General features: G+C 41.7%; 1 protein-coding gene across 4 annotated transcripts in view; it reads right to left on the bottom strand.

Annotated features, from left to right (window-relative positions):
• Positions 1-571: 571 nt before the first annotated feature.
• The window catches only part of elf1 (E74-like ETS transcription factor 1), a 40,894-nt gene continuing 14,956 nt past the window's right edge, over positions 572-26,509 (bottom strand). For 2 of the 4 annotated variants that reach the window (XM_040015411.1, XM_040015410.1), the window contains exons 2-10: positions 11,018-11,334; positions 10,490-10,546; positions 7,529-7,703; positions 6,958-7,062; positions 6,673-6,834; positions 6,469-6,552; positions 5,610-5,802; positions 5,116-5,475; positions 572-3,648 (exon numbers count right to left, since the gene is read on the bottom strand). In XM_040015411.1, coding sequence (XP_039871345.1) covers positions 2,856-3,648; positions 5,116-5,475; positions 5,610-5,802; positions 6,469-6,552; positions 6,673-6,834; positions 6,958-7,062; positions 7,529-7,703; positions 10,490-10,546; positions 11,018-11,089 — 2,001 coding nt within the window. In that variant the 5' untranslated portion in view covers positions 11,090-11,334 and the 3' untranslated portion in view covers positions 572-2,855. The remainder of the gene's footprint in view (positions 3,649-5,115; positions 5,476-5,609; positions 5,803-6,468; positions 6,553-6,672; positions 6,835-6,957; positions 7,063-7,528; positions 7,704-10,489; positions 10,547-11,017; positions 11,335-26,509) is intronic. The other 2 variants (XM_040015412.1, XM_040015414.1) reach the window with 2 other exon arrangements.

The following is a 26,509-nucleotide window of genomic DNA, read 5'->3' as shown; positions in this document are numbered from 1 at the left end:
TATAAACACATCAACATAACACATGCTTGAAAAGAATCAACCCACTTCAGTGTAACTCATTCTCGCGCCAACCACAGCTTAGACGTGCACACACACACACACACACACACTTTTCACTATGCAAACTGTGGTGACAGACTCGTCTGTCTTCAGCTCTGGGCATGTCACATGCTAATGTATTCATCCACCCACAGCAACTGGAGAAGCAGAGCTCTTAAGTACAGTCCAATCAGTCTCTGGCCCGCTAATGGCTCCAATCCAGTTTTCTACAGTAGCTTTTTCTTTCTCTCAAAGTACCATGTGATCAAATGTCCCCCAAAGCTTAAACAGCCCAACAATACAACTCTGAATTTTCAAGGCAGGAACAGTTTCATTATCGCAACAGCGCAAATGAATGGACTTAGTAACCGCTTGGAAGCTATTTGTTTCCAAGTTTAATTTGGTTTTCTGTTTAATTTTTCCAAAATAAAAATAAAAAAAGCTTGTATGACACTTTATCCGCGCCTCGCTCTATTTCCAAACCATTCTGCCAGCAAAAACAGCAACAAATAAAAAGAAAGAGAGAGAACAGTCAAAAGATAAGATTTTGCATTTAATTAGCATATTGACTTTTTCTTAAAAATCTATTCTATATTCAGCATAAAGGAGGCCATTGATAACCCAAGTCATAAGAAGCAACAAAAACATAAGCAGTGGACATACCTCAATGTTTCACAGACAGTAAAACAGTGCTCTGAGAAAAAGGAAGGGTAGATACAGGAATATATACAAAGCAAACAAGGCAGCAAATCCCCACCGAAAGACTGACAGATTTTAATGCAAATGTAACCCAGTGTACTTATTGGCTGCATGTACTTTAAAAAAAAAAGCATGTACTTTAAAAACAAGTATACATTCAGAGTGTCTTTGCAGACCCAGAGCCCTTTTGGCTGATGTGAGGTTGTAAAGTAGCGTTTAACACCTGTCCTTAGGTGCAAGTGCAGATGGAGGTCAGTATGTCTGAATGTCCTCACTCTGCAGCTACAGTCCGGCTGGAAAATACAACCAATTTAGCCGGGATACCACTCAGGATCAATATGGCTTCATCCCCGGCAGGACCAAGGGGCCAATCGGATGGCTGGCCTGAGAGGTTCTTAACCAAGTGGGACAGCAAATAAAGAAGGCACAGACTCGACTGACCCGAGCCGAGAGCAGTCGAGGAGGCGGTGAGGAGAGAAAACCAGACAAGAGGTAACAAGGTGACAGGAGTGGAGAGGAGAAAGAGGAAGGAGGGGGAAAGGAGCAAAGCTTGAAACAAAACAAAAAAAAAAAACAGCACTGGTTCCTCTTTGTACCAAACAAATGACGAAACACAGATAGGATTTCAAAGGCATGTGAATTGTTACATTTGATACTTTATACAGCACATACACAGCGAATATATATTTGAATGCATAGTTTCGCCTGCTTGACTGTTAAAAAAGATAAAGAGGTATGTCCGCTGATAAGAAGGAATGAAAAGAACATTCAGTACATGTTTAAATCAGAGGATATAAGAGAATATAACAGTGGAGTAATCATGCTGCACTGAACACTCGAGTCCAAAACTCAAGGAAATACCAAAGCTGATTATATGGAAAGCTATACACGTGAAAAATGTTGGTCTTACAAAAAACTACCAAATAAGCCTCCTGGTATTAACGTTCATATTCTTTGTATTTCCCCTCAGGTTTTTACATGTAAATAGAAAACAAATGTGCCTGGTTTTTACACAGAATTTAGGAATTCACAAAATAAATAAATTCACTGTGGCCTTAAAATTGAATCTCAATTGTATATTATATGTATATATATATATATATTTATTTATTTTTATCAATAGATTCATATATATTCCATTTTATAACAACAGGATTTAAACCTCGGAGCCTCTGAGGCAGAGACTGATAAAATCTCTTTTATCTCGTGTATTCTTTCTCTCCATTTGTGCCTCCCTATCTTGCTGTGCCTTCGGTCTGCAGCTCTATACAAACAGTTTTGATGTTACACTGTCCTTGGTAGACGGAAAATGCCCATTTCCATAGTAACACAGTGTTTTAAGGCCAAGGGTATTAGAGAGTGAATGCATACCTATTTTGTTTATATGAAAATAAATGCGTAATAACTTCTTGGAAGTCTGAAAGTCTGTGAAGGTATTTAGTCTGTTTTTCATCTCTTACGCAGCTGTTTCCAACAAACGGTCTTGAACTGTTCTGAACTTCCGGTAAGGCACTCTTCAATTGAACTCCGAGATGTGTGGGTTTTCTTTTTTCCAGCAGACACAACATCCGTGCGAAAAGTAACTCGTACCCGATGTAAAGATCAGGTACACTCACACATTGTCAGATGTCTCATGTCATTGCACCATTTGGCATTCAGTCCCCGGTTTTTGGTTTCTTGCATTTTTCTTTAAACACGTGAGTCCAGTGAGATGAAAAGTAAAAAAAAAACAGCTAACTGGCACATTTGGTAGACAGGGATTCCTGGTTTATCCAATGGCTACTCTCCTAGAGGAAAAAAAGCGTTTTGTGTTTGTGCATGTGTGCATATGTGTGTATTTGTGTGTGTGTGTGTGTGTGTGTGTTGGGGATTGTGTCTACAGAAAAAGAGAATCCTAAATCTGAAAAGTTACTTCTTAAAAAAACTAAACACTCCCTTGATTTTTAAAATTAGGCACATGGTCACAAATATGTTGGTAAACAATAAATCCTGAGGCTGAACTGACCAACCTTTAAAAGCTGCAAGATCCCTCGTTCTGATCTTTGATCAGATCACTGTGGTAGGTAAAGAAAATGGATTCAATTTTGGTTCAGCTTTTGTTGAAGAGTCCTGCAGCACTAAGCCTCTGCAGGTTCTGTCTTTATCTGGATAAAGTTTGCAGGCAATTGAACAGACACTGGCAGCTCCTGCAGGCCTTTGATTCCCTGCTCAGGCTGCAGGGACATCTCTCCACGCACTTCCAGCTCCTCCACAGGGGTCAGACCCTCACTAGGGCTGCTGCTCTGAGAAGAATGTCCATTAATTATAGTTTCACTTGCGCCCTCCGGGCCCTGGCTTTGACTGGTATCAATGATAACAGTCCTGTACTGCAGCTCCGCCTCCCCTGCTTCCATCTCCTCTTTTTCAAAAGTATGTGCGGCCAGTGATGGATCGCCGTTCACCATCGACTGAAAGTAGGTGGGGTCCAGCATCTCCTCTTTCACCTGCAGCCCTGAGAGGTCGCTAGATTTGAGCACAGTGGCAATTACGGTGCCGGGCTGCTGTGCCACCATGGTCTGCCCGCAGGTGGTGTTAATGGTGACAAGGCGGGGGAGACCATTGAGGTTGGAAGCGGTGGAACTAATGACTCCTGGAGGGGAAGTGCAGGAGGAGGAGGCAGATGAGCCCAGACTGGTGACCAAGAGCTGCTGCGGGAGGCCATCCTGCAGGCTGTTAGCCCCACCTGCTATGGAAGCCGTATGGATGGTAAGCACATCTTTACCACCTGCTGTCGTGGAGGGCATGGTGTGGAGAATAACCCGAGAAGGGGAGTGGCTGGAGTCCCCGTTGGCTAGAACAGTGAGGGGAACAGACTGAAGCGAGCCGGAAGATGTCAGGACCATAGGAACTGATGCAGGGGTGTTAATGGTCCTGATAAAATAAAAAAAACAGAAGATGTAGGTGAGTCTCTTCACCGTCTCTGACAGAGTTGGTGTAATTGAATATTCTCTTTATATCTTTGCAAATATATACAAGGTTTATTTTTAACGGACACCTACTGTGGAAAATTAGCGACCGCACAGCTATGAGCCTAAAAAGCAGAACTAAAGCCTTTATTAAAATAACAAATTGTGCTGACAGCTGTACTGTGGAAATTATGAGTCTCTTCAATTTCTAACAGCAGACAATGTTTAACCACTAAAAAAAAGAAAAAAGTAGAATTTTGTGATAATGCAGGCAGCAGACTTGGCAACAGAAAAATAAAATGCAAAGTAAAGCTGTGCCAGAACGCAAAAAACAGAAGAAGAAGAAATGCACTTTATAAAAATCTAAAGGTGATCTGGCACTTTACTGACATCAACAACAAAAAAATGAATTATATAAAGTAAAGATTTACTTCAGCTCTGCTGGGTTGGCTGTTGCTGTGTTCACCTCACAGTTTTATTATGTATAATGAAACTCTGCATCTCAAATTCTCAAAAGGTGACATTTGGTACATACGAGGCTTCGAGATGTAATTGAGTTCCCCCTACAAGACGCCGCCACTAATATAAGAGCGATAAGCTTTGAGTCAGACATTTTCTGTGAATATCAGGCCCAACGCTATGATGCATGCATGTGTGAGTACGAGTAAGATTTAAGCATAAAGCATTTAACATAAACTTAGTTTAGAATAATCAGTTTATGTATCATTTGAGATTAATAATGACATTTATATTTTAATTACCACGTTTTTTATGTTATTGGTAAGGATACCTGACTGACATGCACTTTGGTGGATGACGATTATATGATTTCTTACTTCTTACTTCATTTGTTTTACACAAAAATCACAAAGACAAGAAAGCGTGAAACACATGCGTGTCTGAAGAATTGAATGCTGGGCATATTTCGTGTCTAAGAACAATGGCTTATAAGAGTCTTGCATTTAATGCTCTTAAGAGGCAATCAGCAGAGACAAGCTAGCTGTTACCCCTTTTTCTAGCCTTTGAAATTACCAGCATTTGGCACATTTTCATCACACACGACAACAGCGTCAATCTTGTAGTCTAGCTCTTCGCAAGAAAGTAAATAATCATAAGATCTGACTCAGTGTTATCTGTGTTCTCTGGTGGATAAAGAGTGTATTAGAGACACCGACTCTACCATATATCAAGCTCACTCTTGGGTTTTCTGTATTGCAAATCTGTTACTTTTGCTGACATATGGACAGATAGATCCAGAATAAGCTAATATCAGCCCAACTGATTTACCCATCGAGCCCTAGTTTGAAAGATCATTAAGCAGAGAATGATTTTCTGGTATCCGCTGTGGAGTAATGAAACAAAAATAAAACTACTCCTCATTTTGCTGTTGGTTCCTCCTAAAACACCTCTGGTGTTTTTCACAGTCGCTCACCTTAAAGCTTGTGCTGTTTCCTGGACTCCGGCCCCTTGGTTGGCTTGCAGCATATGAACAGACTGGAGGAGCTGCTCAGCCTGTCCACCGTTAGCTTCCTGGTAGAGACATTCATTGTTTGGCTCTTTCTTCATCTGTTTTACCGAGACGTGCTGCTGACCATGAGCTCTTCCGTGCCCTTTGGACCCTCCACGAACCACAGACCGCCCGTTGGTCGATCTCTGGTTTCCGTAGCCGACATTGGTATCAGAACCCGTCTCTTCATCCTCAATCACCACGAGGTCAGCTGGCATCTCCTTAAACTGATAGACCAGCCTCTGCCCCTCCACTTTAGCCAGGATGCCTCTCTGATAGTAGTATCTAGAAAAGAAAACAGATGTCCAACACATTATAGTCATTCCTGATGGGCATTATGAATACATCTATGGAACCATGTCTTTAGGTTTCAGAGCAAAATAAAAGCTCATTTGAAGCACAGCGTTGCTCATGTTCACCTGAGAGCTCTTCCCATGGTCTCATAGTTCATGTCAGGTTTGTTCTTGTGTTTGCCCCACAGCTTTGAGACAGCCTTGGAGTCCACAAGCTTAAAGATGCCTTTCTCCCGCTGTGTCCACTTGATGTATTTGGGACAGGTGTTTTTATCCTGCAGTAAGGCCAGAAGGAATTCCCACAGGTAGATGGTATTGCCTGCAAATTGGGGGGGAAATAAATTTAGTCTTGTTTTTAACTTTCAAGTGAGTCAGACGTTCGCGACGAAGCCTTGGAGCTGTGCTATAGACATCTATAATTCATTTAGTAGTACAGTTTATGAATATATGAACGCCACAGGGTTACAGGAGGAGCTGCTCTTTTATTCCAGCCATTGTATGTGTACATGCGTGCCTTGGGATGACATTAATTATATCAAGTCTGGGAGTAGATTACTCTAATTCATGAAATGCTTCGGCCAGAAGTGGTTAAAAACAGCAACGCTCCCAGTAGTCAGTTGAATCCCAGACACCATGACAGGGTGATGTATATGTGTGCAACTGAACCTGCTGTCCCCAGTCCCCTCCTCTTTGAGTCACACTGTAGGGTGCAATGAGGTTTTACATGGCACACCACTAGTCTCCTTCTATCGGCAGAGCATCAACGTGCCCTCCAGCCTGCAATCACTTCTGTTTCCCTGTGAAACACAGCACTTTGAGATCCCCTCATCCATTAACTCTCCTAGATTCGACCCCACTGGACTGCAGGGGTTGAGGACTGCTGTTTGCACACTCCACATGAGGAAATGGAGCGTACACAAGAGGAGGACAGACCTTGATTTTTATTGGCTGATTATAGAAAAGTGGACTAGTTAGTGAGGCTTACCTTTGCCCTCTTTGCTCTTCTTCCTGAGTGGTAGGTTAGGGGTGGTGATGGGAGAGCAGGGACGGACCGCCCGCGGCTTTCGCACTATGATTCAAATTATGGAGTAGTGTGTTATAAGGTGAAAGGCCACAGTGAAATCATCTAATTACCTACAACAGTGAATTTTTAGTGAGGGAGTTCTAACAAGGAGGAAAAATGTCTTACCTTTGGTTTTTTTCTGAGGTTTTAAGGGAAATTTTTGGGGAATCTCATCCATAGATGATGTGTCCTCGTCTACGGACATGTCAAGGGCAACACCGTCCATCTGGTCAGGCCTCAGTGGGGCATATGTCAGGTCTGACTCAAGCAGAGTGCCATAGGTGTGAACTTAGCATAAACAAGAGATACAGAAAAGTGTTTCAAGCTGCGATTATGAACAGCGTTAGATCAAAGCTGACGTTTTTGTCACAAGCTGAAGGAGTGGAATAATAAGCATGCAAATTAACTTACGCATACGCTTCTCATCCAAAATGTTGTTCGGAGACTCCATGTTAAGAAGAGCCGCCGCTGCTTCATTCGTCTCCATGCTGTCCTCTGTGCCTGAGACTGTTGTTTCTGTCCACCAGATGACAACAAATTCATTAATAAGAAATAGTCGGAGGCTAATGCTTTGCATAATTTACTTTTTTGAGAAGTGTAGGTCAAACACAGGTGAATGGCTACAAAGGTTCTTTTTTTATGTCAGCTTTCACTTACGACAAGGAGAGTACATTTTTAAAGCGTTGTTCATTTTAAGGAGAAAGACTTATTTTTAAGTTAATATCGCTCGTGTGCATCTGAATGCATGCTTGCATGTTCTGAATTTTCAGGTAACTCACTGTTCAGTGAATAATTTGTGGGTCAGCCTACAGATTAATTGTAATGAATTAATTCGAAGAGTACCTAAGAAGGCTGTTTGTGCTGTGCAACGGAGCAGGAATTAAATGTGTAGTTTGTAATTTTCTGGCTTTGCATCTTCCACTTGTGTGCTTTGTTAGTTTTGTTATGTCTCATTAAAATTCAGCGTTTATTGCATGTGCACCTGTGAGATCCACCCCTCCTTCCAAGATGGATGGTTCCTCAACCACATGGAGAGTGGTATCCACCATGATACCGTTGGTCACCTCATCGGACTCGAGCCCCGAGTATACTTGCAACAGATCGGCTGCGGGAACTTGCTCAACAATCACCGCTGGGAATACTGACGGGTCGTCCAGCTGCACAGAGAGCAGACACACAGACACAGAAAGGTTTGAGATGCTGTAACACTAACGATGCCCCTCGGAGGCAGAGGACCGTGGATCTTTGTACATACGTCTTTGAGTGTATATGCAATAAAAATACAATCAATCCCTCTGCTGCACGTCATAAATGTGATATAAAAACCACACGATATCAAGATAATGTTAAAACACGATTTTACTGCCTTGTGAAACACTGTAGATTCACACTCATTTTTAGCTAATGTGTAGGCGCATAGCATGGAGGAGAGCTCATTTCTGTGGTGCTGTATTGGTCCAGAGGAGCCTGCTGAAGAAGCCAGGAAGCAGCTGTTTGTTCTAGCCCACTTCACCTGAAGAGTTAATCTTATGTTCAGAAATTATATAAGACCAAATGAATGTTAATGCATGAAGTCATGAATTGCAGGCAAGCACACCCTTCATCATCTCCTAAATGTGCTTTGGGAATTCGCTATCTCATTTCAGGCATGGCACAATCTGATGCAGGAAGGAGCGAGGGGAAAGAGGGAATTACCAGAGTGTGGGCCAAAGTGAACTCCACCAATAGAGACCATGTCAAAAGGGCTCACTGGGCACTTGGTTTGTGTCAGTCAGAGGCTAATTCAGTCCTTTGAATATGTGCATAATGTGGTTCTCAAAACCTGACAGTACTTCTCAAATAGTATAAAGAAAATGCAACATGAAAATCCAGTGCAATGCTGACTTAATAATCATTCAAATAAACCATTTTATCAGCATTATATGAAGAAGTCAACTTGATGCAAAACATGTAGTCACCTGGGCACCAGCAGATGGCAGCACACTACACTTCAAAATGCTTTGAAATCATTTCTTCTGTGCCGCTGACAGGCAGACGAAGCTACTATGTTTAGCTTCGTGAGAAATGGTCTCTAAATGACAATGTGTCGGAACCTCGCTGGATTACATCAAATGATTCATGTTGTGATTTGTTTTAATTTTAGACAAACAATGTCGATCAATGAAACACCTTAAATCACATTCCTAGAGTGATGACCTGATTAAAAGGAAAGACAAAAAGGTGTGGTAGGCGGAACATGAATAAAGGCTTATCTGTCTCTTTGCACAAGTGTCCATTGTTGGTTTGGCCCTCTGGGGCATACCAGGTGTCCAGGCCTTGAGCTGGGGGGAGGCTGGGAAGAGGGGCATTCGAGTGTGCGTGGCTGCATACCCATCCCGGCTATAGTTTAACCAGGAGCCTAACCGATTGGCTCATTATTTGGACACAGTGTTAAACGGTTAGCCCTCCTTAGCAGCACTAGCGGTAATTATTCATGGATTCTTTATTAATAAGGTGTTTATGAGTCGAGGGAGGAGGTGGCCCTGCATAATGTCTACCATACCTCTACCAGACACAGACAGCTTGTGCCATCTAAGCAGAAAAACCACAAGGCTTCCTGGGACTACTAAAAACCCTGGATTTTGCTATGACTGCGAGTGCTATCAGTGTCTCACTGACATGCACTGAATATTTCCCATTAATCAGACTCTTTGGTAGACATACTATCAGAGTGCGAGACAGTGAGGCTACCCCATTTTCCCGGCTTGACTTAAATTAAGTTTTCTGTCCTTGAATAAGAACAAAGCGTGTGTCAGGAGATAAAACCGTTGCGACTATTTGTCTGCGTCTGAAACAGCAGCCGTTCCCACCCTCTCCCACTAAATGCAGACAGCCTGTGATCCCACACAGTTTGCTGACAGAGCGGCAGACACATGTTGCTGCCGTCTCCGCTGTTGTTTTGATGTTAAATTGATTCTGTTTTTTTCTGTGAACAATTCAGAGTTGCATTGCCGTGCGAACCCGCTGATAATCCGGCAAGAACTATGAAAGAGTGAAACTGTTGTTTAAAGGAGTAAAACGGTGAGAAGGTGGTACAAGCACCCTGCATGCAACACAAATTATACTGCACATACAACAAGTATCCTAACGGCTTCTTCCTCTTTCTTGACCTAAATAGTGTTTCTAGTAGGGAAACACAGGCGATAAAGCTCCAACCAATTTGCATTTCTGAGTTCCCCATTCTGCTTTGAAAGCACAGCATCTGTGCAGCCTGTTCCCCCACACCCCACTCTCTTCTGCTTTACCTGCCTAACCACAATGTAGTCCAACTGTCTGTACACTTTCTGTATCCGCATCACGATATTTGAGAAAGTGTAGCTGGCGTAAGTAAGAGATACCATCACGTTTAAAAGCTGCTTGTTTGCCTAAAGCCACATGCCTTTATAATGTAGCTTAAAAATGGAGGGAGTTTGGGACCCTTTTCGCGTCTCCCTACCCTCAGCTGAAGCAGATCCCGACTGTGTTCAAACTACACATTGGCTTACAAACCAATATAGCAAGGCTAATCGTTACAGAATCTACTTGGTGATTTTACTCAGCTCCGACAGCTTTACTGTGGCGAGAAAATAAAATCTTTAAATGTCTAAATGGCCGCTGCAGAAGTGCCATTGTGAGCTGTTCGTTTCAGTGTGTGTGTGGGGGGGGGTATATTCATGAGTTAGTAAATAGAGGCAAACTGCTTGTCTAACAGGCCAAGTGGGTGCAGAGAGTCACAAAACTGTAGCACTGGAACAATACAAGACCTTTTGCTGGAATTATCCCATCCCTTCTAAACAGCCTTGTAACTGGTCCATCAGGTTAGGCTTGAACTGGTGCTATTCAGGGATCCAATGACAGCCTGCCACTCTAGATACACACATACAAATACTAGGACACATAAACACACATACATCTCCACACTTACAATCAAGCCTGCTCCACAGGATTCAGACCCGGGTGTGGGGAAGAGATAACTGCACACCTGACCGAGCAATGAAAAAACACACAGGCACAAGTTGACATCGAATGCACACAGTAACCTTTGGGTAATAAACACATTCACGTCCTAGCCCCACCCTCTGCCTCCCACACACCCTAGCCTCACTGCAGGTTTTTCAGTCTTTCCATTTCTGTGCTACCGGCAGCCCGCACTCTTCTTCCCAGACCTCCTCTCGGCTCCATCCTCCTCCCTTTCTGTGTCGTCAAACTTAGAGATCACAGGCTAACCCTACCCCAGTGGCCATGCTGTTTACACTAGTTTTGTTTGTTTTGAAATGTATTTCATTTTTCAACAGGATTGCATACAGTGTGTCATGTAGGAAAAGACAGACGGTCGGCCACTGAGCTCGACGGGTTTGAACGCTAATGCAGACCCTATAAGTCGAGTCATGAAAAAAAAAAATCAACAACAACAGTTGCATTTGAAAAAGTGATTTCTCTGGTGAGATTGTACCTGATTGATTTCGTCCATCCCATTGCTGGCAAATTCAAACACCAGTTCACTGGGTTGTACTGCTGTCGTCATGGTAGTGGAGTTTCAAAGTCAAAGAGCAGCCTAAAAAATCCCAGCTATAACTACTCCAGCGCAGACAGACTCAGTTTCACCTCACAAAATGGCCTCACTGTAATCCCGTCCTTTTAATCTGAGCAGTTATTGCTCAGAGAGAGACCATGAGCCAAGTTTCAGAGGAGTCCTGTGGCCCAGGTGGGAGCAGCCTCGTCCCACTCTGACACGGAGGCTGGGCCCTGCTGCGCCTGAAGCATCTACACCTGGAAGATGGAGAGACAGAGGTGATAGGTCAGCAGTAATTCTAGTAATTTTACTAGAAAATCCTCATAAAGTGGAACTCCTGGGACTTTACATTGGTTAGATCTATAACCTGCTCAAATCTATGCAGTTTAGGCATTATCTGGGTCACGCCTAGTTTTGATCTGATGCTGAAAAATCAGATCACTGACTGGTTCCAGCCTAAAAACCTTTTTAAAAAAAAAAAGTCACTAATTAACAAACGTTAGTGTCACCAGGTTTAAAATTTCTTATTTACAATCTGTGCAGTTACTTTTACTGAAAATATCAATGTGAATACAAACGGTAGAGATACGAAGCGGAAATACTCCATTTACAGTGTTAATAAACAGACCGTCAACACTTGTTTAATGATCAATTCATCTGTCAGTAACGTTCCAGATTGACTGATTATGCTTTAATTAAATGCTGGAAATAAACGTGAGCATGTAGAAAAGTTACATGCTCTTGGTGACATCATCAGACAAAAAAATTCAGGACCACCCCCCCAAAAAAAAACAAACAATAAAAATTACCGTGATAGAATTTTCTGCTGTTTTTGAACTTGTAAGGTCGAGACCTACTTTATACATTTTTTAAACAGGATTTCTGGTATTATGAGTAAATCTGTTTTCTTTTTCACCAAACTACTGCACAGTTCATTCTGATTTAAACACAGATGTCTTTTTCTGCCCCTCAGTGTGAAACACCCCTCAGCACTCTGCCTTAGATCATAAGGCTCAGCGGGGTCGATATTATGATCACATGAGCAGTCTGAGCAAACCCTCCCTGTTTACACACACACACACACACACACATGCAGACACACATACTCTCACATACACACACAGGCAAAAGATCACTCGTCTGATGCAGCTCTGGAAGCCCCTCTGTACTGACCCTCAGGGAGTTACTGTGATCACAGCCTGTGTTGAAGGGAAACTGGTGGTCATGTATTTCTTGTTGTGTATATGTGTGTGTGTGTGTGTCTTTAGGTGTGTCCCAGCAATCGATACCCAAAGGCAGGTTTCGGGAATGAAGGGTAGGAGGGGCTGATTTTGGGTTAAAGTATAAGTATAAACCCAGGGGCGACAAACACAGCCCCTCCCTCTTGTTTCCCAGAGATCAGAGCTGGCAGGAAAAAAGAGGTAAGTTGGAAATGTTTGGTACCTTCCCCCACCTCCAAACACTCGCTATTCCTGCTTTTGCCACTGCTTCAGGGTGGAGCTTATTTGCTTTTAAATGCCTGTATGAGTGACAAACTTGCATACGAGGCCAAACTGTATTTTAAAGGAACAGAAGAGGAGGTGATAGTGAAGGACTTCTGCAGCTCATAGGGCACAGCCAGCGAACACATTAAAGTGTATTTCTCTGCTAAGCATCCAAACAGACCAGTAGCATGCAGTTACTGTCTGGAAGGCATCGCTTTGGGAAACAGAAGAGAGACGAGGAAACTTAATCAGAAGGCTAGTGTTTCACTCCAGTCAATCTTTCATGCTGTCCCTGCTGCAGCATCCATGCCCACCTCCGCCAGGGCTGGACGCTGCTGCCATCTGTCTGGAGCTCAGTGTGCTGGACTTCTTGGCATCTTTATGCTTGGTACTGTGAATTACCAGATTCAAGCAGAAGCGATATACTGTGTGAGGCTTCCAAATTAAACACATATGTCTGCTTTTTAAATCATTTGCAGTTTCCACTGGTGTACTCGCACACTTACAACAGAAGCCTTGATCCATGTTTTGCAAACTAAATGTGTGTTATCTGTATCGCATGCAATCACTCTGACAGGGCCCTGCCCAGCTTCGCAGCAGATCTGAGAAGACACGCTGCTAATCTAGCAGATGTTCTCCGCTGCAGACGTTCTTGGTTCCCCTTTTGTAGTTGCAGTTTGTGTTCGATTTATGGACGTTTATCAAGCTGTACATTTCAGCTATCAAGGACTGTGCCTATAGAAGGGTAAATAATCAGCATCCAGTCACTAGCCACTTATCAGATGACAAAAAAAATGGCTGTTATCAAATCAACAGGCATAAAGATGAAAGTAAATATAATTTATTTATTTCTATGCTTCATGCTTGTGTTTATGTGCAGTTTGCTACGATGTACCAGACTATGTCAGTGGTTGCATGTACTTTCTATATTCCTGTCAGAGCTTCATTGATCTGGATGACCCAGTTGGCAAAGTGCTAACAGCAGACTGGGATACAAGCGAGCCAGCCATTAGTCAGACGCAGCCTGCACATTATCCCCCAGCACATGACAACAGCTGCCTTGTCCCAGCACAGGGGCAGGGTTGTAACTGCATTTACTACGTCATAAAGAGGAGAAGACGAGGACAGTGAAGGGAGGGGTTTTACTGGGATGTTAGTGAATGCATAATAGTCTACAGAGCAAATAGACTGCCTGTGATTCGCTATGGGTGGGGCCTTCTTTTGCCAGACTTGAATATTTCAGCGTGGTTACCAGGTGGGGCGTTCTGGTGAGGTTTAATGGCTTAATGCTAGTGTGTGCAAGGTTTGACTCCAACCAGACACATGTGTTTTTGTGGGGGTTTTTTTCCATGTCATCCTGTCTGAATATGTCCTTGTGAAAAGAAAACTATATGCTATAACATATTAATAACTACTTAAAATGTGCACTCATTTATTTTGGAGGGGGATGGGTGGGTGGGGGTTCTGGGGTTGTTATTGGGGTGTTATTAGCGCAGAACTACCCATTAACACCCAGCAGACAGAAATAGTTATCTTTGTAAGATTGTGGTCAACAGCTACCTTCTTCTGTTTGTTGCTGGTGTTGGGCAGACATCTGTACACAAGTGTTTTTGCTGAAAACAGCTGCCTGATGCAGCTGGAAGCAATGGTGATGTGAGTGATGTGACTGAAATAATGAAGTCTGATGCTTAAAACCAAACTAGTAAGCCTTAGGGCACTACAATTCTAGCAGACATGGGGAGATCTATAAAGCTGGGCGCTCAGGACTCCTTTCACATTAAAGCTTTCTTTCACATATTCAAAACCCAGCGTTGTTCACTTTAGTATTCTAAAAGATTTTTGAATGAAATTACATTAACACATTTTTGGTTATCCCAAGTGCATACTAATGGTATAGCTCATTGGAATGTAGCATAATTATTATTATCAGTTACAGCTGACATTTTGGCTCCATTGTGGCCCCTGTCAGGTGACACAACGATGGGAGTCTTTCTATCACTCAGCTCTCCTCAGACAGTTATGACTGGCTGTTATATATGGCAGTTCAGTGTGCAGCAGACTGAGGAAGCGTATGAACCAAACACTGGCGTACTCCACCCCTACAGCATGGTGACTGCCAGTCCCAATAACAACCAATTAGAGTCAGGATTCATGAACAAATGGAGCATTCCCAGAAGGCCCTACTTCCCCCGCTTTCGTCTCTTCAGCTGAGCTCATTGTTGACCATGAAAGGAGGTAATTTAAGCCAATTGAATGACTGTGCAATGAGTCACCCTGCATGTGGTGAGTGCAAACATTGTGAGATGCAAGAAAAGGGCTAAGCAAACTTTACTTATCAATCCTTTTCAGCTCAGGTTACAAAAATACAGGTTTCCTTAGGTGGCTGATTGTTCAGCAGTGTACTGGGGTAGCTACATAACAACGGTCACAGGATGGATGGTGCCAGAGGGGCAGCGGTATTAATTAAAACCTCACAAAGGTATAGAACGCTGCAGAGGTAAAAACTGAAAGAGAAATAAATCAAGAATCGCTCTACACTCATTACACCTGCAAAGTTCAACACCAGTACAAAGAAATCTTTACCTCACATGAAAGGTTTAATTTTCCCCGGTCGCCTGTGCAGTGATACACCTATGTCCGACATGGCACATAGATGAATGAGAATGCACTGGCTTACTTACCAATATGTTATTATATAGCTGCGAGCATGCTGTTTTTGCAGGAGCCTATTGGTTCCTGTTAGGGAAATGACTCAGTTATATGAGGCCCAAGTTCATTCCTGGAGCTCTGTGATAGCCCACATGGGCATCAGAGGATCCTGATCATCATTTCTGGACAGCAGTTCCCCTTTGTTTTTCTCAGTTGTGGTTAACCCACCCACATCTATGTAACAATGCCACTTTGGACGCCAAGGAAAATTCCTTAAGCACAGCAGTGTTGCAAACACAGCACAGATCAGAGCGAATAATGAAAGAACAGCTGGATGTATATTCTACGTTTTGAGACAACAAAGCACTAAAAGTACAGGCAGTGTGGATGAATTCAGCAAAGTAAGAGAACAGTAATTAAGGTCTTGCATCAAAGGCAGACAAAAAAAAACCACACTAACAGGGCGGTTTCATCACTGCCATTGCACTATGTCAGCAACATAATTGTTTTGTATACAGCATTTTCTGCGTATTCTATATTTTACTCAACACCTAGCGTTGCACAATACGACATGCCTCACCGTGTTTCAAACTCCAACTCCACTTTATTGACCAGAATAAAGCAGCACTTTCACAGCACTCCAGGGGCCACACCAAGCGTGTAGTGATAAAATGGCTGGAATGGGCAGAGAGGCAGGCATAGACACCGGCTAATGGCATGCAGCTGCAGAGCACCAGGCATCAGAAGCACAGACAGCAATGCATCCGAGCCAGCACTCGCTGTGTCTGTGTTACACTAGTAGGCAATTGGCTCTGCCGTGCCAGGGCCAAATGAAGACTGAAAGAAAAATGTCACCTCGCGCACAGGCTTTCAAAAAGCGAATGGAATGTAATCTCATCTCCTGCGAACGTTGTACTTTTCCACTCAGGCTTCAAGCTCTGGAAGAAGGACCCATGCCTTCCTGTGACAACGGCTGTCCGTGCCAGCTAACACACTATTCAGTATAACATTAGGCTTTTTTATGGAAGATTGGACATTAGCTTTAGCAGGATAATATGGTCTGGAGGTTAGGGATGAAAGCCTAGAGCTGTCCCCGGAGACGACAACTCAGACATGTCCACAGAGACCAGATTCCATTTCTCTTTTGGTCACATTTTCCTTCCAGTAAAGACATGAGACACAGGCTATTCTTGCTCCTAACGTGTGCTTCATCACAGCGTAGAATACTGGACGTTTCTGTTTACGCCATTCGACACGAAGAATGACAGACAAAAATAGAAATGACTTATTTTAAAGCCGGGTAGAAGAAGAAAAACACCCACAAACTGACCTGTGAATTTTGCACTCACAGGAACAGCATCACTGAGCACTGGGTTTCTGCTGCTTCCTGTCTGTTAAACCACACTCAGAAGAAAATTTCTTCCTCTGTGTAAGAGCGGAAAGTTCTCAACTCCCCCTCCTTCCTCCTGAAACAACACACTATCACGCTCGTAGACTTGAGTGTTGTCACACAGGTACCATTTCTTTATAACTACTGCCAGAGTGACGTAAAACATGAAGGTGATTACACTGCAGTTGGACTTTAGATAAAGACTAAGTCTGACAGTGTAACATATAATTGGATTTTAGAAGTTAAACTAGTCAGAAGTAAGAAATCTGTAAATATTGTATATTCAAAATATTAAGAAGCTAATGAGTCATTTCAAAAATTGATTCTGCAGATGAGACGCTTCTCAGCTTTCTTTTGCTTTCTGACATTTTCAAACCTGCTACTGCAGTCAGGGCTGTTTAGTGATTCAAAAGGATCACACCAGAGTTCTCAAAGCCACACCTGCCATTTGCAGACATCTCTTCCCCACAATGCTGACACAAGTCATGCACAAGCAGATAGCATTACTAACCCACCCACCCCTCAAAACAGACACACATCCCTTATTTGGCCCCGTGAGTTGGTTTTGCACAAATTCTAAGAAGAAACTACAAAGTTCCTGTCACACAGTGTTCTCTTATTGGTCATACAGTATTTCAGTGTGCGCAACGACAGCACAGCAAAATGTTTTTAGAAGACACAGAGAAGAACTTGCCTGAAGCCCAAGTCATTCATTACAAGTGTGACAATATTCGGTTTTGTTCTTAACTGAACATGAACAAATATTAAGCTTAGAAATACACGGTAAACAAATCTAACCACAATAAAGTCTCAATAAAATCCATCTTGACTCCAGCACTGTTGTCTTACCTGATACGCAACAAATCCAAAGAGAGGCCTTTTGTAAAGTAACAGATGTAGGCTTTTAGTAAAAATTACCACCAGCAGCCTACTTCTATAATGTGGCAACCAGCCACATGTCACAGATAGGAAGAACCACTAAAGTTGTGAAAACAGGACAGGAAATTGCAGCAAAGTTTTAGAAAAGACAACTGCACCAAACATAACAGTTTGATTCGCTGTGTGCTGCTGCGACCGCCACACTTCTGCCACAGTTTTATTTAAAAATGTGACCTTTGCCATCCATGCAAGTGGAAGCCTGTGTGCAGCGCCATATCTTTAAAATATTGTTAACATATATATTTACAGCATTGCCGTGAATGTTTTTCGAGACGTTCACAGCAGCGCTGCGTGTAGTCGGATCTGTAGGCAGTAATGCTTTACATTTATACACCTAAAATGAATACTCGAAGCAGTAAAGCATGTGAAGCTTGTGATTTCAGTTTTCTATGTTGCTCTTTGCCAGTAAGAAAGAACAAGAAGCAACTGAAGTTTTGATAAGAGCAATAAGATATATCCAAGCTTTTTATAAACCAGAGCTGGCTCCAAAACTGTACTGGCCTGTTTTCAGGGAACTATATAAACCGTGTTGTTGCTTTTTCTAAATGCTCTCACATCTGAGCTCAATGACATCATTTCAAAATAACCCAAAAAGATCTCTGAGTAAAAAGAACTCAGAGAGCACAGATGAATAAAAAGCATGCATGTCTGTGCATGTGTGTCAGGAGTTTCATTGCCCTGCTGATTCTTTCCTTGGAGACATAGCTGAAATGTTTCATCTGAACTTCTAGGCTCTGCTGTTGTTTTGGCTGCTGAGTGGGAGCCATTTGATGCATGACTAGACTGGAAAAGTCAAAGTTCTCTCTTTTTGTAGACAATAAGCAAGCTTCCCACAAGCGCTAGATATATACAGGAGGCTAGTACATACAGAGTCACGTCTTTGTATGAACCAAAAGTTGGAAAATTGCTTTAAACCTGTCCTTCATCACTATAATCAAACTAAAATTCAAACTTTAAAGTAATTATAAAATTTGCACTACTGTACCACTCACAAGCACTTACATTCATACCAACACGAAGATGTCATTTCACAGGAATACTGACAGCAGCAAGGGAGGATACTGTACCCAGGGGAAAAAATACCAGCAGCATACTATCAACTGAGTTTAAATAAAAACAAGTTGAAAGTTGACATCCTAAATTCCTTCTTACACTATAAACATCGATGCCAACTTTATCTCTGATAGCTGCCACTCTTTTACGCAACTTTCCACAATTCCTAATAAACTCGAGGGAAGAAATCCACAAAGCCTATACTGTATGAACTTTGCCAAGATACTTCCTAGATTGTCTCTTAGCGTAGGTACATGTTACGGATGGAGCCCAGACATTTCAGGGCTGACTGTGGAATATAAAGGGGGACCTGGCTGTTGCAAAGGAGGCTGCATACCAAACAGGTCTGGACACAAGCAGGCTGATGTGTCCACCTACAGTCAGGCATGCAGTAATACCTAACAGGCAACACACCTACAGAAGGCACATAGTCAGACAGAGACAAAGTAATCTTTGTCTCGTCATACAGTTTGACTCTACCACTAGTTCAAGAAACAACATGGAAGCTGAGAAGATTGATGTGACTCACAGATCTGTATGATAAATATTTACCTAATGCTACAAGGGGGGAAAAGCTAGCTCTGTTCAAAGGTAACAAAACCCGCCTACTATCTGATAAGTTAACCTACTTTGTGAAAGTACAGACTTTACAAATCTTTGTACAAATTATGCAAACAAACTATAACATTCGAATCACATTAGATTTAGCACACAAACATAAAAGTGCCTTAAATCTCCTCATCATTATTGTGCTGGAAGGCAAATAAATTTATTTCTCAGAAGTATTCCCTTTAATGCTCACTGTCTTTAGAAATAAGTACCATATAATACGAGTACAGCATGTCATACTACATCCTACTACATTTATTATGTTTTCATCAAAAGGATAAAACCCTCTCAGAGATGCAGATTTACAGCCCCGGCTGTTTTTGAGACTTCCAGGGATCATGCTTCAGTTTAACAGCTAATAACAACAAAATCAGCTCTTCTCATCTGATCCCCCATAAAGCCTCCCTGATAGGACCACTCACACTGAGTCAGCTTAGCCCCTTCAAGACAGCTTATCTGATTTCACACAATTGGATACTGGGTCAGTGTGGTATTGGATACCACTGGCCAATGTTTCTATCTAATCTTGCAGCCAGTAAACGTGTGCCCATTCCTGGATCGAAGGACAGAAGTGCAAAGTCATTGCTTTTCAAGATGCCAGGTGCATAGTTCAAATACAGACAAGGGAAAAAGTGTTAAGCTGTGTGAGTGACCTAACAGGCCTAAGCTACAACAACTCATGGACTCATGACAAATGTTTGGATTGCATGCTTTAAGTATTAGAGCATTACTTGGACTTCAAACGCTTGAGCTCATCATCTTAACAAGTTTTCTAGAATCGTGTCCGCCCTGTGCTTTCACTACTCATAACATTCAAATTAACATTCCCCGCTAATACCACCCTCTTCCATCCACTTCGTATATTCCAGCTGCCGCAGATGTGAATCTATGGCGCAGCTCATACATTTGGAGAGATGTTTGACATATTTGCAAAGGACAGAAGGACTGTCTGCTCAGGCTGGTCAATATTTGAGAAGGCTTTATGAAATACACTTGTTTATGACAGTCACCTGATGAGGAAGGTGCAGCATAGGTGCATGAAATGAGGACAATAAATTACCTGGTTAAAGAGACAGCTGTGCTCAGTACTGCTGTATAACAAAATATTTACACGGTGTGATTGCTTTACCATATTTGGGATCAGTAATAACTACACGTGCAGAGAAAAATGACGAGTTTCTAGGAAGATACACACACTACAGGCTCATACAAATGCTAATCTTTGCTTCATGCTACTTTGAATAAAAAAGCCTGACAATCAGTCTCCAGAGGGGCTGGGGCTATGTTGTTCTGATGAGAATCACAATGCAAAAACGCAAAGGTAAACAAGGAGTGGCTGTTGCCTAGGAACACGCAGAGGGAGAGGGCTTGTAAAGTAGGCTCTGTGGAACAAGAACAGAGCAGGTGGGCCTCACTCAGCTCAGCAAAGGCACACTGTGTGTTTGTGAGGATACATGTTGAAGACCAAGCATAACAAGCACAAACACACAACTGAATGGATTGCCAAGCTGGCTGAAATCAAAAAAACTGAATTGTAAAAATTACTCCTCTGATTTTTCTTTTCTTTTCCCCAACAAAGAACTCTTCCAGCTAAGAAACATTTTGAAATTGTCCAATCTGTAATAGCAGCAAGCCTCAAAGTGCCTCAGTTCTTTACATACTGCACTTCTACAGCCGTGCATTTTAAAACAATGACGTCAAACTCCAGGCAGTGGAGCGTTTCCACACCTGAGTCACATGACAGGCTTTTTTCAAACTGCTTTCTGACTCGGTGACATAAAACCATTAACAACTAAAAGAATTGGACCTACAAGCAGAAGCCATAATCACTCTGGCATCAATAGAATCAAACCCATCCATAATCTTTATTCACTGAAAAAAAACCACTACGTTACTATCATCCTAGTATAGCCTACAAACTTCAACAGCTGATTAGATTAACTTAGAGCAGCGACTAAAAACATAGTAAATCACTATACTTAGCTCTAAATCTTACCTACTAACCCATGCTATCTTGGATGTTTCATCCCTGGCAGATTAAACAAACATAATATTGCATGTTAATCACTGGCCTATTGACTGATTCTAGCTAAGCTCAAATGCTGCTATTAATTATGTCATCAGTATTCACATCTAACATCCTGCAAATAAGGAGATCTTCTGAATTGTCAAGTTATGTAATGAGAATGCAGTGGGGGGTTTTTACTTGTGGGTGAGGTGCAATTGAATACACAAGAAAAAAAAAGAAAGAAAGAAAAGAACCAAAGCGGTACTGTCACATAAATCAATCATTTCTGGATGTAGACCCAAATGTGTGGATGCAAGAACTTAAGAGTTACAGATGTAAGAAGTGATGTTATTATTGATTTTTATACATCGACCGTGTCACCACAAATTTTTAGAAATTTGCATGCAGCAGTCATTCCTTGAAGCCCTCAGGCATTCGTTTTAGCTAAATTAAATGACTGAGAGTCTGTTACAGTCTTTTTATATTTGGACACTAGCACTCAGACAAGGGGATCCACTCAGCAGATCATCTGAGAGCTGCAGTAATTATGGGCATGGCCAGTTTTCCATAAGAGAGAGCTTGCTGCTGAAAGTTTCAAACTCAGACACCACTGCAGCTGGGTGTCTGGGACCAAAAGCCTCCTAAAAACATGTGGCAAATCAATTTTCCTGGGTTAGAATGACTCTTTGTACCAAACGATATTGGATTAAAAGCAAACACGATGTCTAAATTAGCACAGCAGAGCTGGGAAACTATAGCAGCTAAAACTTTTTTCAGACTGCGTCAGTTTTATGTTCATATGCATCTCACACAGGGTGAGTCTACGTTTTTGCACTTTGTTACCTCATGCAGGGTGGAACCCACATAACTGGAAACAAAAACACTGCACTGTGAACTTGCTTTCAGGCCTTTATATAGCATTAGCAATTTATAGCTACTGCATCAAACTGCATCAGAAGACATGGAGTTTTCTGTTTGTAAAGTATACAGTCCCAAATGACTGTGTTTCAAATAAATGCAGAGCACAACAGAAGGTTGTAATGGAAATTTTTTTCTGATGTCTGTATGCTGTTTTTATCTGGAGGAAAAATAAATCTGCACCTCAAACTCCGCCCACACAACTTCAGTGAACAACGTCTATGAAAGATTAACTTTTATCAAGATAAATGAGTTATCATCATTTCCATGTAGACGCTTTATATAAAATGTATATCAACCAACACTAACTTAATAGTAGGTCTCTTTAACTGCATGATAGTAAAAGGGAAGTCATTTCTAAACAGCATTAACCAAGTCACACGGCTTCCAGTTCATTATTTTATAGATGTTATATTTATTTTTCACTGTTTCTGCGAGTCTGTTGGTTTTATTAGTACTAGGGATGTGGCCAAAAGGTCATATCACAATCCTTTTTGGGTAGAATCGATCTCTAAATAACAATTCTCCCCACAGATAGTTGATCTAAAGCTATTAGACATTTTCTGACGTTGTGCTTCTGATTGCCTGGAAACAGAGCCAAACTCTCAAATCTCTGCATCCTTTTCCTGTTGTAATTTTAATCTTAGCATTAGTCTTCGTCTTCTTTTTTATTTTTATCTTGTGTTACAACTAGTCACGCTCAGTTCATGTGGAGTAGGAAAGTTTGGACAGGGAAGTTATTAATTTGATTTTTTTTTTTTTTTAATGGAGCATTTGTTTTATTTATTTCACTTACTGTTAACCAGCTAGTTCCTTGTCCTGTTACATGTCCATGCCTGCGTGGTGGCTGTTAGTCCCTATCGTGGCAGTTGCTGATGTCAGTACTTGTCCAGTGAGTCTCAAGTTCTGTGGGTTAACCCTCCCCTGGTGAATCCAAGTGGAACTGGTTCATGTACGCTAAGTTCACAAAGGCCTCAAAGCAAAAGGACTATCATCTCCGCCAGCTGCAGTTGAAGACAGAGGAAGTAGAGTCCAACCACAGAGCAAGAGACTCACAGGAGATAGCTGAACTGCATTGATAGCAACTGAACTTTCACATTAAGATACGTAAACATAGCACCTTTTAAATATGTGACGCCAATATTCCTTTGAAAATCTATCAAGGATGCAAACTAATCCATTGCTATATGCCACCTGAATTTTATGCCACTGAGAAGAAAGCAGCAGGATCAACCTTTTATTCTAGAAACATACAGGAGGACTTTGCATTACATTTCTTTGTGTCTGAAATGGTGTACAGAGTACTCAGATCTTTAACTTGACCAAAGGTTAATCTTACAACCACAAAGCCTTTTCCTTAACACGCAACTGTACAGCGCATAGATATTCATACATCATCATGAGGCAGCGCACTAGAACCATTAATGTTCTCTATTCTTTTAATCTGAACAATAACTACTAAGTAAAGCTTTTGAAGTAATGTAGCAGATTAAAACACGCAATGCTTCCATCTGAACTGCAGCAGAATCCCCAAGTTTCAGTACCTCAAAACTATGACTATGTATGGTACTTGAGTTAACAGAAGTTACATTTACTTTTTCACAACTGACCGTGACGCCATATGTCATGCCAAGACTCGTGTTATGTTAAATACTCCCAGATAAGTATGCTGCATTACATAAGCAGGAGCGTTGTGAAAAGGTGTGACCTGATATTCCCTCTACTAGATCATTTCTCTTGTGCGCCCTCTTTCTTTGTGAGAAAACATGACCTACTTCACTTATTTCAGCCTGGTTTATTATACCAGTACTTTTGTAACCACTAAGTTAATGAGTACACACTGGAGGGGTTAAATCTATAGGATTTACAGTATTTATGTGAGAAATTAGCCTCAAAACATGCAGTAAGTAAAACGTCTAGAAAGTCTTTGTACTTCACTACACAGTAAATCAACTCCAAATAAAAATGACTTAAAGGACTAACACAGACAAACAATATGATCGTCAGTATCTTAGAGAAAGCATCACTGAAAGAAATCACAGACGAGTTCCCAGTCAAGAGAAATGCACTGAAGAAAAGAGACAAAAGAAAGAATCTCTGCCCCTCGAATATAAATCAAGATCGGGGACTGAAATGAAATACACCAGGCTAGAAGAACTTCAAACGGTTTGGTTTTTGGGCTCTGTGGTGAGATGTGATGATAACAGCTCTGGTTCGGTATGTACTCCAGAACAACGGCCAGTCCTAGCACGCTCCGAGCATGAGACGGTTGCAACACAGGGAGACAGTTGCTCAATCGATTTAACTTTATTTATCAAGGGAGGGTTCTTGAGCACCGGCAGCATATTAACAGAGATACACAACCAGCTTACAAACTGAATACTGAATGTGCCTTGCTCAGTGGCACAGTAGCTATTAAGCAGAAGAGAAAGTTATACATTAACTTTCCCCACCCAAGTTTTCCCAACGGGTCACAGGAGTTCAAACTTCCCATCACAAGTGTACTTCTCTAACCTTTAGGTCTCCATCCATCCCATAAAAAGAGAGCAATGGAAAATAAAACAGCAAAGAAGAAATGGGGAAACTGACGTGGAAATGTCATGCAAATTCATCGTTTAGCAATACAAAAAGGGCTCTGATTGTGCTTTCTCATATGAGACATTTTCCAGTTGGGCTTACTGAAATACAATGGCTGCGGGTGCACAAGCCTTGTTTATTCACTAGTTTCACTATGAGTTCACTGGTTTTCCGCAGCGGCTTCAATAAATAAGGCGGCTGAAGGGTAGTGGTAGAAGTCATGGTCACCAGGCAAAAAGGAACACATGAACACGTTGATACTTTAAGCAAAGTTGTTTGTATAAAGAAATAATTCTTGCCAAAGCCATCATAATATTACTAAGAAAATATTTCATTACTTGAATCATGGAAATTATGGCACCATTTTTGTTTTGAATACGCAGTCATAACATCGACAATTAGGACTGTTTAACAACCATTTCTCTACTGCCATCTGACCACACAAAGGTGATGTTACTCTCACTTATTCTATTCAAATCATAACCAACAGTTTGTACCTGACCATTCACAGTTGGCTCTGTGTTTTCTTTTCTTCTCGTGATAGCATGCACCTGCAACATGGAGCAACACAAATCCTCGATTTTTACATATCTCGGCCTGCCCGACTTGTAGTAATAAACTAAACCCCGCCTGCTCCTGCTCTCGTCACGTCCTTATCTTGCACCACCTCCGTCATCTTGCCCAAGCCTAATGATCTAATTACAGGCTAAGACCTGTTGACACTGTATTGAAGGAAGAAAGACTGCAGTCAAGCCGCCCTCCTGTTCTTTCAATGAGAGGCATAAAACCTCACTAAACAGCAGCTTCACTATGAGTTCAGCCTCTGAGGCAAGAGGCCCTCATTTACAATCCAAATCAAGGTGGGCCATAGGTTATGATGAGAAAGTAAGGCAAGTTAGGTCAAATGCAAACTTCTACCGGCTCAACAACAGAGCCATTCACACACTGAATCATGTGTTGATGGTACAACACATAAAAAAAAAAATAAAAAGTCCTCTGTTTTTCAGGGCCAGGCCACCTGACCCTCACCCAATAATACTCAATATTCAGTCTAAAATATAGAGATATTTATTTATTTGGTGTCTGTAAGATGACCTCTTCTACACTGCCTTTAATGGGCCTCAGCTGTTATGCAAAACATTACATCAACAAGATAATTTCTGAATGCCAAACCAATGAAATAATCACACGCTTGGATATTTTGTGTATAATTACATTTTTTAAAAGCCAGACTAAAAATTAGACGAATATGTTTTGTGCTTGTTCGGGGTTTCACTGAGATAACTGCACAGCTCTGTGCATCTTCAATGAAGCAACATTTAAAAGCAGATTCAGAAAAAAGTGCATGTGAAGTCAGAATGTTACTCAGACTCGGAGGCATGTTTATTCAAACATGTATTGCATGCACACTGTGGTGCACAAAGTGCAGAGTAGATTTCTGAGGAAACAGGAAGTGTGCTTTTATCTCTGCTGCTCTGTGCAACTTTTAGAAACAGATACTCAACAACTTTAAGCACAATAGCTTGGTTGACAGACTTTACACAAGGTTAACTTTTACATGCACAGAAAAGGAAGCAAGCTACTTCAGGGTCAGACTTTGCTGTGAGCTGAAATGTCAAACATCTGGGCATCTACATTACAAGATAAGCAGCATTCTGTTCTAGTGATCAGAAGATTTTGAAGAAGCTCTGCATGACTGACTCGATGTGGCTGTGGCTAAGAGCTCCAACAGCGAAACCACAGCCGTTCCTCCACTTTTTTTCTTCTCTACTCTAATTGTGAATGTAGCAACTCACAGTTTTTAA

The sequence above is a fragment of the Simochromis diagramma genome, unplaced genomic scaffold, assembly GCF_900408965.1.
Source record: "Simochromis diagramma unplaced genomic scaffold, fSimDia1.1 OVJJ01000685.1, whole genome shotgun sequence".
NCBI lineage: Eukaryota > Metazoa > Chordata > Actinopteri > Cichliformes > Cichlidae > Simochromis > Simochromis diagramma.
The sequence above is the reverse complement of the archived record's forward strand: the minus strand, read 5'-3'. Positions and strand labels throughout refer to the sequence as shown.